Source organism: Bison bison, unplaced genomic scaffold (genome assembly GCF_000754665.1).
Source record: "Bison bison bison isolate TAMUID 2011002044 unplaced genomic scaffold, Bison_UMD1.0 scf7180017864516, whole genome shotgun sequence".
Classification (NCBI taxonomy): Eukaryota; Metazoa; Chordata; class Mammalia; order Artiodactyla; family Bovidae; genus Bison; species Bison bison.
The window spans coordinates 8209574-8221988 of NW_011495069.1; the positions used below are offsets into that span (position 1 = coordinate 8209574).

The window sequence follows — 12415 nt, forward strand, 5'->3', positions numbered from 1 at the left end:
TGGCGGGGGCCGCTGGCCACTCCCAGACAGGGTCCAAAGCCCAGAGGAAGGGCCAGCCAGGCTGGCACCTGGCTAAGGCTGAGAGTGCAAAGGGTCAAGGTTGAGTTGCAGGGCCAAGAGTCCCCGGCTGGGCAGAAGCAGGCCCCAAGCTTGTGAAGAGGGTTGAGTGCCCACTAGTGTCAGCAACTTGGAGGGGCGAACGCAGGGCGGCAGCCAGAGGCGGCCCAGCGTGCACAGGGTCACCGCCTTCTGACCCTGAAGCCTGGGCGGGTGGCTGTCGATCGCTCCTCTGAAATGGGAGCAGGCTGCCAGCTCACCTGCCTCCTCTCCCTAAACCAGCCCAGCCCTGGACTCCCCCTCTCTGGTTTCTGCTCCTCCAATCCTTCCCTTCTTTGGGGCAGGTGTCAGAGGCAGGGGTGGGGACTCCAGAAGATTCCTGGATGGATGCAGAGCTCCCTCTGTTGTTCTGCCCTGGCCCACTGCCCTGGGGGGCCCAGACCACCCAGAGCACATGTTCTGCCAGGGGGTCAGGGCCTGCTCAGACTCACGGACACGCTGCACTGGCCAGAGTCCCCCTCCTTTTCTGAGAACCCTAGTTCTTGACCATTGAAGGTCACTTGTTTTGTCCCCCTGGGCCCCACCCATAGATGCTAAGTGGGTAAAAATTGCATTTCTGTGCAGAAGGCGGACACAGTCTGGCCCAAGGACCACATATCTACAGGGAATCCCTGGGGCGAGCCATGTCCAATCCCCACATTGCAGGCCAGGAACATCACCCGCCCCTTCCCTGCCCTCTGTCTGCCACCGTGAGGGAGTCTGCCAGGCCAGTCTAGTTCCCCAAGAGGCAGAAAAGCTTCCTGTGAGTCCCCACCAGGTGAAGAGCTCAGGCAGGGCTCAGGGAGCCTGCTCACGCAGGGTGGCTGAACCCTGGAGAGGAGTTTGGCCTGCTGCCCCCACCAATGCTGGAGTCGCCAGCCGAAGCAGGGGGCGCATACCTGTTAAAGAGCTGGGCAGGCGTGGGTCTTGGGGAGACCTCTCCTCTCCCCACATCATGTCTGCCTTCCATTCCTTCAGGCCTTGGAGAAATACTGTCGGACGGAAGCTGGGTTCTCCGGGATCCAGGATGTATACAGTAAGGTTCCCAACCACGACAACAGGCAGCAGACATTCTTCCTGGCAGAGACTCTAAAGTGAGTTGGGGGCTTGGCCCGTGTTCTTGCCAGAAGGCAGGCAGGGAAGCAGGCAGGAGGGGCAGGCTCCACCATCACCATCAGTCAGGTTCTGCCATCCCAAGAGGGCGCCCAAAAGGGATGGGAGCTTGGGAACCAGGAGGTTATCCCACTCGGGGTGGGGGCCCTGGGCCAGGCCAGTTTCTCCACGCAGAGTGAGGTGGGCCAGACTCCACGCACCTGAGCATTAGCTGTGTGAGAAGTGAACTTCTTCAGCCTGTTACTTAAGTTCTGTGTAAAACGGGCAGAGTAATCACCATGATGGCGTTGGTACCGTCCCCACAGCAGTTCAGCTGCTGCGCCGTCCTCTCCTCTCCAGGGTGGAAGTTGGCCTCTATCTCCTCGCGGTTTCCTCAAGTAGGTCCTTTGTGCTTTAGCCCTTCAGGATGGATGGGAACGGTCTGCTCCTTCCGTTAGGGGAAGCTGGTTTTGGGGGAGGTGCAGAGTGGGGGCTGGGGACAGAGGCAGGATGAAGCAGCTCCATCTGGCCTGAAGCTCGATGTGCCCCCCGGCGTCCACAGCTCCTTCCCAGGGCTGGGCCCTCTGGACGAACTCAGGGTCTGCGACCTCTCTGCCCCCTTGGGCACAGGCCTGTCCCAGAGGCCGCCCCCACCCCAGGCTCTGAGCTCTGTTCCCAGTAGATCCCCCTTCTCTGGGGCACTGACAGGCTGTCTTGCTCCCTCCCCGCTGTGCACAGGTATCTCTATCTTCTGTTCTCTGAAGATGACATGCTCTCCCTGGAAGACTGGGTGTTCAACACAGAGGCCCACCCGCTCCCCGTGAACCACTCAGACAGCTCTGGCCGGGGCGGGGGCTGACGCCCACCCGGATCCCTGCTGCTCCCCGGTCACCTCTTCTGGATTTGGGGGTTGTTCTCAAATGGATTGGGAACGTGGGCCCCTGCCTGGCAGACCCAGCCAATGTGTCGGACGAGCAACTTCTTTTCCTCTGTGAGGAGACAGGACTTGGAGACGCAGAGATGTCACACCAGGCCCAGACATTCCTTTCCACGGAGAATTTCTGTGACACCTGCTCTCTCGCCGTTCCAGGGCCAAAGCACCAGAGGTTTGCGTTGCAGCCCCGTGGATTCGATTTACTTCCTTTCGTTTAGGCGGTTTATTGGGTTTTGCTTGATTTTGCCTTTTCTCTACAGTTGTGTTTTATCACAGATTATAAATATAGTTTCCAAACTCATGTGCTTTCAAAAATGCTATCATCCTGATAAACCCAACCTTAAAGTGTTTGCACTCACACACACAAAATCTTGACCCCATTTTCTGTATTTTGAATTCCTTTTGCCCAACATTTACTATATGTTCAATTATGTGTCATTCACCTTATAATTTGAGGCAGAGTTCCCCTTTGATTTGGGCCAGTTATGAATCACTAGTCCTGTTTTCATTACTGTAATGGAAAAATCTGTAAAGTTACAATAAAAGAGTTTATTGAATAAGAAATACAATTGGGTTCATTGCACATCAGTGACTCCTGGGGAAACCACGGCAATGTTATCATCAGAAAGAAAAATCAACCAGCAGTTGATTTAAGGTATAATTTAGTAAAGATGCCAACTTCTGTTACCTTCCCTTACATCGGTCCTAAGATACTCAGCAAGGGTGAGGCCAACCTTTTCAATGGGGTTGGATATTTATACATGAAGTTAAACATACTGGCTTGGAAGAGACCCAGAGCGGGGCAGTAACATGCCTGCGGTCACACAGCCAATGAAGGCAGAGGGGAGACCAGCCCCTATGGTTTGCTCACCAACCCCATCCAGCCTTCATCTATTCCATCGTTCTGCAGCTACTTGGTGAGTGTCTGCAGGGGGCCAGACATGGGCACACAACTGTGAGTGGAACAGTCAGAAGCCTCTCCCTCAGGGAGCATGTAGTCAAGCAGGGAGACACCATGGAGCAGAATGACTGCAAAAGTTCCATGAAATGCTCCAGAGGAGACAAGCAGGCCGAGACCTACCTTAGAGGAGCAGTCAAGGAGAGCCTCTGTGAGCAGATGACCTTCAAGCTGAGACCTGGAAGGGAAGATGCTGCTGCTGCTCAGTTGCTTCAGTCGTGTCCGACTCTGTGCGACCCCATAGACGGCAGCCCACAAATCTGCTCTCCCCCTGACCTCCACCCTTGGGAGGCCACCATTCTGCAGGGCAAAGAGTTCAGGCCCCAGCAGCTTGGGGAGAGCGTCTCCTCACTCACCCTCACCCCTCGGCAGCGTGTCTACCCAGCTGACTTCACAGGATGATTCTGAGTCCGTCTCCAGGCTCAGCCACTTCATTCTGGCTGTTAGTGAACTTGAGTAGCACCCTGGGATGCTGAGGCCCTGGGCCAGGTGACTTGGCTTTAAACCCCCACTGGGGGGACCTGGGCAGGTCTCCTGTCTCTCTGAACCTCTCTTTTCCACCAAGTGGAGGGTGGACCCTCCACCTCATAAGGTTCTCCTTAGCAGAATGTGGCTGGTGCCCTGAGGCTGTGGGAGATGCTGCTTCCTGTTGTGGAAACTCAGACATTTCCAGCATCTTCTTAACAGTAGTCAGAGCTACAAGGAAGCTGTGGCTGTAGCAGGAGCCCTGGCACTTGGTAAATAAGTTGCTGCCTAAACCCAGCAAATCACTCTTGACAGGCACCAAGAAAGTGTAACCTGCTTGGGCCCATTTTTTTTTAAAGCAAAACGGAAGAGTCATTACACAAATATCATAGAACAGTTAGGAATATCTTTATGGTAAGCTGAAAGAAAAACCATTCCCCTTCCTACCCTCCAGAATAAATGTTGTCATTCAGTTACTAAGTCATGTAACTTTGAGAGCCCACGGACTGCAGCATGCCAGGCTCCCCTGTCCTCCACTATCTCCTGGAGTTTGCTCAAATTCATGTCCATTGAGTCAGTGATGCTATCTAACCATCTCATCCTCTGCTGCCCCCTTCTTTTTGCTGTCAGTATTTCCCAGCATCAGGGAAATACTGAATATGTCAGCACCAGAATAAATACTGTTATATTTTTTTCCTGACCTTTTTCTATGATGGTACAGAGTATATTTTGCAAGCATTGTATCATACCATGGCATCCTGTTTTATTAGAATCTGCTCTGCACTAAACTATATGTTGTAAGCATCTTTTCTGTGCCTGTGTCTTGTTGTTGTACCTGGTGTATAGTACTCCATCGTGGGCTGTATCATGCTTTTAAGCCCCGATTGCTGGGCATTTGGGTTTGTGTCAGTTCCGATTCTTTAGCTACAAATAATAGAAACCAACACTTTCTAACTTAAGCAAGAAAAATTAATAATAACAATACAGTATTAGAATGCCTTGGAGTGGCTCAGGAGAGAACAGCCAGACCTCAAGAAGGACAGGAAAGAAGATGTTGCCAGGGGTCCAGGTTGCAAGAATCAGGGGGCAGCCTCCCCAGGCACCACCACCAGTACGGGTGAATCCAAATGTTAGCTCCAGATTCTACTGTGTCTCCCTTCAAGGACGCGAGCTTCCAAACAGCCTGACCTGGGTCACGTGCCCCTAGCCAAGGGGAAGGCAAGGCATCTTGACCACCCCATGCAATGGGCAACGGGCTGTTCCCTGGAGAAAAAATGAGGTTTGCTACCAAAACGACACATCTGTCTGCTGACAAGGCAAAAACAGCAGGACTATTCTTAGGTCGGGCTTTGATTCTTCTCAGTATTATAAAGAGAGTTATGAAAGCACACTGACCCTTTCCCCTTTTCCCAGGTCCAACCCCTTGGAGTCAATTCCTGGGGTGTCTCTCATGGCAGAGCCACTTAGCAGTTCCCCAAGGCCCCAGGCTTCCCTGCTGGGCCCATGTCGCTGCCCCCCTCTCCTCCCCACAGCATTCTTATCTTCTGCATTATAGCTCGGAGCAAGTTGTAAAAATGAATATTTTAAAATTCATCCTCCAGGAGGGCCCTTGCAGGTGGAGAAATATCGTCCCTTTGGCAACTTAACTCCATTCTGGGGATAAAAATAAGTAAGACCCAAGGTAGGCTGAGAGGAGAGGGGAATAAAAGGGTGAGTCATCTGCAATGAAGGAAGAATCTGAGCTCTGGAACCATTCTGGAAGCAGACCTCTCCGTCCCCAGCTCAAGGGGTGGCGGGGAGGCAGGCAGCGTGCTGCCAGGCTCATTTTAAGCCTCGTCTTTGCCCTCATAGCGGATGGAACCACCTGTTTTCTTCATGGATTGGTTTGTTGCTGGTTCCTTCCCAGAAAGCTTCATTAGCACCTGGCTCCAGGCACTGGGGCCTGCGGGGCATCACATCCCCGGGAAGAGGGGACACAGTCTTTTGCCAGGTGCTTCCCTTTAAAGGACTGTGTGTTTGTTCAGGCTGACTTTATACAGTGCATTGTGTCTTTGGCAATTTACAAAGTTCAAAGCCAGACGCATTGGAAAGAAAAGGCAAAAATAGAAAATCTGATATAAAGGCAGCATCCCTGAGACCCAGGATGTGAGTCTTAGCTCTCTTCTCTTTGCTTTGGAGAGGTGACCTCATCTTGGTCTAAGAAGGTGCTAGGGATGGGAAATGGGCCAGCTCGCCCTAGCTCCTCCCGAGGGGCCTAACCTAGGAAATATGCTGATTAATCACGTGGTGCAGAGATGCTCAGCCCTCTGTGACTCATGTTTAATCACACACTACTGGGGGAACAGGGTGCTGATGCTATTTTTTTGTGTGTCTAAAAATATCTGATTGGTTTCCTATATTTGGGACAGTATTTTGATCCCGCTCAGCCTATCTCTTAAGTCACAGCTTCTCAAATTTAAATGTGCTCCTGAATCACCTGGGGGTCTTGTTAAAACACAGGTTCTTATTCAGAGAGTCTGGCATGGAGCGTCCTAACGAGCTCCCAGGAGACGCTGAAGCTGCCAGTCCTTGGGCCGCACTTTGAGTAGCATGGCCTCAGTTAACGGCCAGTCCTTCGGTTTTTGGCCTTTGTCTGCTTCCCTTGTGCTGTCGCCTCTCCAGAGTAAAGTAGAGGGACTTGGGGTGTTGGGATGGCAGCTATAGGTACCTCGACTACAGAGGAACCTGCCTTAGAATAGGCGTCTGTCCCTGCGCTGCGGCTCCCCTCCTCCAGGACAGCCAGGGTAAGACAGGAGCAGGCTCGGTGGGGGCTTAGAACAATGCTATACAGTAGAACTTTCTGTGATGATGCAAATGGTCTAGATCCCTGCTGTCCAAAAGGGCAGCCACATATGGATATTGAGCTCTTAAAATGTGGCAAGTGCGACTGAAGAACTAAATTTTTCGCTTCATTTTAATTAAATTTCAATAGCTGTGTGTGGTTCCTGGCCACTGTTTGGACAGTGCAGTCCTCAAACTTAGAAAGTCAGTCCTCTGCTCGCTGACCACCTGCCCCACTGGACCCTCGACCACCTGCATCGTTACAGAAAGAATCTTACACAAAACATATTGTTTGGGGACCTGAGGGTTCCCTTGAACGTACGTGTTTATTTTTGTATGCATTCCAGCCTCTGTTTTCTGCAAAAGCCTCTGGCTTTTGATTTGTTTTGTGTTTTTTCTCACTCAGTTTTTCTGCGGATTGGAATGCATTCCGTCAGGCTGAAGGAAAGAAGGACAAAGGAGAGGAGGAACGCAGGCTGAAACCAAATGAACCTGGGTTCAGCTCCACCCTGTCCTTTCCCTGGGCTGTGTGACCTCAGGCAAGTCCCTTAAGCTCTCTGGGCCTCTGCTTTTCTGTCTGTGGAAAGGGAGAGTGGTTTCCAGGGTTAACTGAGCTCCCCGGTGTTGGAACTCAGTACCTATAGTGATTATCGTTATTACGTGAACACTCTTCGTAAACTATAAACCTTGAGTAAATGTGAGGAAAACACTACTGTCAAAAATTCTTCTTTTAACAAAATGCTATGAAACTTGGAGAAACTGCATCAACCAGGCCCAAGAGACAGACCGAACTCTCCAAGCAATAAATCTGAACATTTTCTGCTTTTCGCATGGAACGAGCATATTGCCGTTAGCCCTGAATCTGCGAAAACTGGGAAATGGGGATGAAGATTTGTAGGTTGTCCACAGGCTTCCAAGGCCCAGTGAGTTTGTGAAGGATGCTCGGGCAGGAGTGGCCGGCTGGAGGAAGAGGCTGAGAGCTTGTCCAGGATGCTGGCAGAGAGGCGTCTCTGCTTTGGAAGGTGTTTGAGATCCTATTTGTCTTTCCTCTTCCTGGAGACCTTGAATCCCTCCTTGGAAGGGAGGCAAGGCTGGCAGTTATTTACACAGGAGAAGACCGACTAGATTAGCCCAGCCCTTGTCCCACCGAGAGAGTGAGGACACAGGCCCGACCTGTTTGTCACTCTCCAGTCTGGGGGCTGAGATGAGAGCATGCTGAGGAAAAGGTTTCACACACACACTCACATACATGCACATGCACTCACATGCACACACACACACATACATGCACAGTTATGTGTGCACAAACATACACACATGTACAAGCACACAAATACACACTCATGTGCACACACAAACACACCCGTTGACTTCCCTCTCCTAAGCCCTAGGATTTATTGGCCAGCCTTGCAGTCATCAGGGGTTGGCTGTCTCCCTGGCGGTGGCGGGGGAACACACCCAGACGGTCCTGACCCCACTGGGAGCCCCTTGCCCCCAGTCACTGTTCCTTCTGGAGCTCCCCTGAGACCTGAAAAGGGGGTTTTGTGTTGAGACCTGAAAAGGGCCACAGAATGATTCAGAACTGAAGCATCCTTAGGTCACGCTCCCAGAGTGTTGAACCGAGCCCCAGGCACCAGCAGCACACGGGAGCTTGTTAGAAATGCAAGTTCTCAGGCACCCCCCACCCCCCGCCTGCCCCGATCGACTGAATCAGCAGCTCTGGGGGCACCAGCAGTCTTTTTGTAACAAGCCCTCAGGTGACCCTGGCACAGGTAGATATGGGAGAACCGATGCTGACTGATCCCCAAAGCCACCCCACACCCCAGAATAAAACCCATGCCTAGCCTGTCTCCATTCCATATCCCTCTGCCTCAACTCTGTGTGTGCTCATCAGAGGTCCTGCCATAAACCAAATAAGAAGCGCCCCCCCGCCCCCGTTTTGAACAATACAAACACCCTCCAAACAATGAATTCTCTCCTCAAAAAATAAATAAAATTCACAATGAAACCTCCTTTATGATGAAAACTGAAATCCAAACAAATTGAAGTCAAAACTCCTCCTTTTCCATTTTTTTGTTCTGCTCAGTCTTGACCAGAATAAAAATTCTGCTCTCAATTGTTTTCCTTAGATGTCAGGGTCTCTTGGATGTTAGGGTTCCTACAGCCCCACCTGCCTCTTGAGCCATCTCCTACATCCCTGTCACCACCCCCAATGTTGACCTAATCTGACCCCAAGTTTCTGGAACATCTTGCTTTTCTGGGGTCAGACTCAACAGGACGTGAAGAATCCCAGCACCAGCTGGAGGTTAGCATCGACGAGCAAACTCCACTCCCTCTGGCCATTATCCCTGAAAGTGATGCTCCAGGTCCATCCCCTACCAGGCTGACTGTGCTTTCTCCCATCCAGTTAGTTCTTGAGGTTGGGTTATGGGGCTCAGGGCTGCTGCCCCAGCCTCGGTTCCAGAATCCTCCAGGCTTTTGTAATTCAACAAGTAGCCTTTACCATCCCTGCCCCATGAAGAGTGAAGAGCGAGGTGCTAAAACTGCAGCTGAGAACACGACAGATACGGTGGCTGCTCCCACAGGACTTCCGGGCTAGTGACCAAACCTCAGATACATCCGCAAGCTGAGTGCAGGCGGAGAAACCACAGACAAGGGACATGTGAGAGGAACCGGGGAGGTCAGGGACTCCCCGGGGAGCTGACACGTGTGACGGAGCATCGCAGGCAGAGGGGACAACCAGCCCCTGGCGCAAAGCTCAGCAGAGGAAGTTCTGGTCTGTTTGAGGGGCGGGAAGTCAGCAAGCCACGGGGAGGCGTGGTCCTACTGGCTGGAAGAGACTGACCGGGCTCCAACCTGCAGGGCCTCCAGAACTGGGCGGGGTTTGCTCTTCATCTGAGAGCAGCAAGAACCTAGGTGGGGTTTTAAGCTGGGGCCTGAGATAATCTCCTTTACATTTTTGAAAGCCTCCTCTCCCTTCTGAGTGGAGATGCCTAAGAATTCTTTTTTTTCTCCCCTTATATCAGTCTCAGTGGAAAACCATTCTTGGGTTCCTAAGCAGAAGCTTCTGGAACCAGTGCCCCCAGGAGTGCAGAGAGAGCCCAGCGCCCTCTGCCGGATGTTCCACGGCCTGTCCTCGGTCTCTGGGTTCCTCTGGTCCCAGGCCGGGAGACTTCAAGCCACCCCAGCTTTCCTTTGACCTTTGTTCCTGCAGCTTCCACTCCCCTCTCTGCCCGCGCCCCCCGCCCCCCGTCCGCCTTTCAACAAGCCCAGCTGGGTGTTTTAAAAATAGAAGTTGCTTCCAATGATGGCCCTTCTCCTTCCCTTGTATGTGCAGAATCAAGGCTGTTTGTGGGGCCCAGGCAGGCAGGAAGTCAGTGAGTTCCAGGTCTCAGACACAGTACTGTCCACCTTCACGCCCTCCCCTCATGGGGAATGCTAACCAGGAGACGATGGCCTTCCAGAAGTGTCCCCCACAGGCCTGGATTCCACATACATGCCCGGAGCACCCCCTCCCTTTCTGCCCTGTGGTCTGCCTGACACCTCCTGGAGGGTCTTGACTCTGCACCTCTCCAGGGCTTTCCCTCCGGTATGTGGCTCCTCACCTACAATCTCCATATGACCTCCACACTTTTCCCTGCTCACCCACTGGCCAAGGGGCCTGCCCTGACAGCCGCTGCCCATCATGGCTTTAAGGGCTCCCCGTAAGGGTGCCCTGCCCTAGCCCCCCGGGAAAACATCAGACCTGCTGTCTGAGATCCTGCCTCCATCTCTGTTAAGTCTCTCTGGGTTCCCTCCTGTTGAGGAACAATTCATTACCTCCAACCTCCTTCGAGACTGTCCGCCTCCTCCTCCCTTTCATCTTTGTCTCCGAGCTCAACCTGCCCTTAAGGAAATCCCTCCCTTTCTCCCCCTCCAATCCCATGTCCTCCCTTCAATCTACTTTCATTTCCCATGTTTTTAATTAGTCCTGTTTCTCCATGAGGTTTTAAATGAAACTTTTCTTTAAAAGATTGGAAGGGGGTTTTCTTATTTTATATTCAGCCCTGCCCCGAACTAAAAATAGAGTGAAAAACAGTTGAAAACTGAAGGTGCCTAATGTCATAGGAATATTTACTTTAAAAAAAAAAACAAAACCTTTTAGGTTTAATGCAGATTCAGCAACAAATGTAAAGGATAGTAATCTTAAACATACAGCTGAAGAAATGTTGACCCGTATGTACACAGACCTTAAAACCACCTCCCTCATCAAGACACAACATTTCCAGTCCCCAGAAAATCTTCCTGCTGCTTCCTATCAATACCTGCCCTCTCCAGAGTGAATCCCCTGCTGACCTCGTCCATCACTAATTTCAGCACAAAATTTAATTCCTTTCTTAGTCTTTGAATTATAAAAACTCCACTGAGTTTTCCTCTGTCTCAGTTGATAAGAGACAACCTATAACGACTTATCTCTTATATAAGAAGGACCTTCATGCTTTTTTGTCTGGCTGTCACAAAGCCCTTTTCTATCCTTTGTGGCTCAAACCTCTGAAGCACACAACTAAGATCAGAGCTTATGAAATAAAACACCCTGGAGGCACCTGAGACATGCTCCTCCCTCCCTTGTAGGGTGGCTGGCTCAGCGCAGCCCGCCCTGGCCTTTGCAGCTTTTCATACTGGGTGGCCCTCAGTCCCGGGCAAACCAGGAGATTGACCCCAGTCTCTGCCCTCTCCTTGGCCACAGTTCAAAACAGACGCGAGGGGCAGAGGGTGGGGCTCTTAACTCCACACCTCTTCCTGAGCCTGACCCTGTTTAAAGGCCCCCAAATGTCAGATTCGCTGTTTTTTGTGGCTTGTTTGGAAGATCGCTGTTTCTGCATTTGAAACTCTCAGCCTCCAGTCCTGAATGAGCAACAGGAGTGCGGGGAGGATGGTTTTATAAAAAGGAAAAATTCTTCCGGATTTGGCATTCAATGCTTAGCACTCCAGAAACCCCACACAGGAAAACTCGGTGGTGCTCACGCTGGCCCAGTGATTCCCAACCCTGACTGTGTCTCAGAGTCGCAGGTGCCCTTGGGGAAAAGCTCCCCACTTCCTTGGACCAACGAGGGTAGGGGTGGGGCCTGGTCTCTGTTCAGAGGCCCCAGGCCACGCTGGTGGCAGCCAGGCTAATGCTGCTGAGAATAAAGCAGTCTGTGTGGGCCCTCCTGACCCCAGGAAACCAATCTCTCTGCCTGGACAGTCTGAGAGTCTAGCCAAAAGCTGTCATGACCCCTCCAATTAATCTATTTTCTGGCTAATCATAGTCCCAGCCCCATGCCTGTGAATCCAGCCAAAGCCACTCAGACTCCAAGGCTTGGCCACGTCTGGGACCACGTTCAGCTGCTGAGGCCACACAGGCTGAAGGCCTCTTCACCCTCCTTTGAGATCTCACTGAATCTGGGGGCTTTAGATGTCATCTGGAGACTGGCAGCTTCCAAGTCTGCAGTCCAGCAGCTCACAGCTCCAGACTCCCACACCCGCGGCCTCTCTGGCAGCTCAGGGCATCTCCACACAGCAGACCTGACCCAGCTGCCCCCAGCCTGGGCCTCTCAGACTTCCAGAAATGGCCTTACCACCTACCCTTGTTGTAGCCATGAGTCCCGGGAAACAAACTCACTCAGGACAATGCAGAGAGTGGAGTGCAGTTCACTACACCGGTGGGTGCAAGGCAGAGTCCCCTCTTAGGCAAGGACCCCGACCAGGTTTTGTGAAAACCTATAACCCTAAGTGTACAAGGTTCCCGGAAACTAGTCTGAACAAAGGAAAAAGAAAGATACAAAGTTAACCTGTGATTCATATGCCTTAAGCCTAGGTAGTTAACAGTGGACAATTATCAACAGACCTGTGGTCATATCCCAACAAGCATAATAGAATGTATGATTCTATCCGGTTACACAGATAATTAGGGTATTCTTTTAGGCGAGGAGAGTCTAGGTATGAGCCCTGGGGCTCTTCCTTCCAGGCCCTGGTTTTCCAGTTGGTCTGTTTCCATAGATACTGGGCATATAACTCAAAGTGCACAGTCC

At 51.7% G+C, this 12415-nt stretch overlaps 1 protein-coding gene across 1 annotated transcript in view; it reads left to right on the plus strand.

Moving 5' to 3' along the window:
• MAN1C1 (mannosidase, alpha, class 1C, member 1) overlaps window positions 1-2686 on the plus strand; it is a 152307-nt gene extending 149621 nt beyond the window's left edge. Inside the window, exons 11-12 of the mRNA XM_010830079.1 lie at window positions 1065-1190; window positions 1927-2686. Coding sequence (XP_010828381.1) covers window positions 1065-1190; window positions 1927-2047 — 247 coding nt within the window. The 3' untranslated portion in view covers window positions 2048-2686. The remainder of the gene's footprint in view (window positions 1-1064; window positions 1191-1926) is intronic.
• Window positions 2687-12415: the final 9729 nt, after the last annotated feature.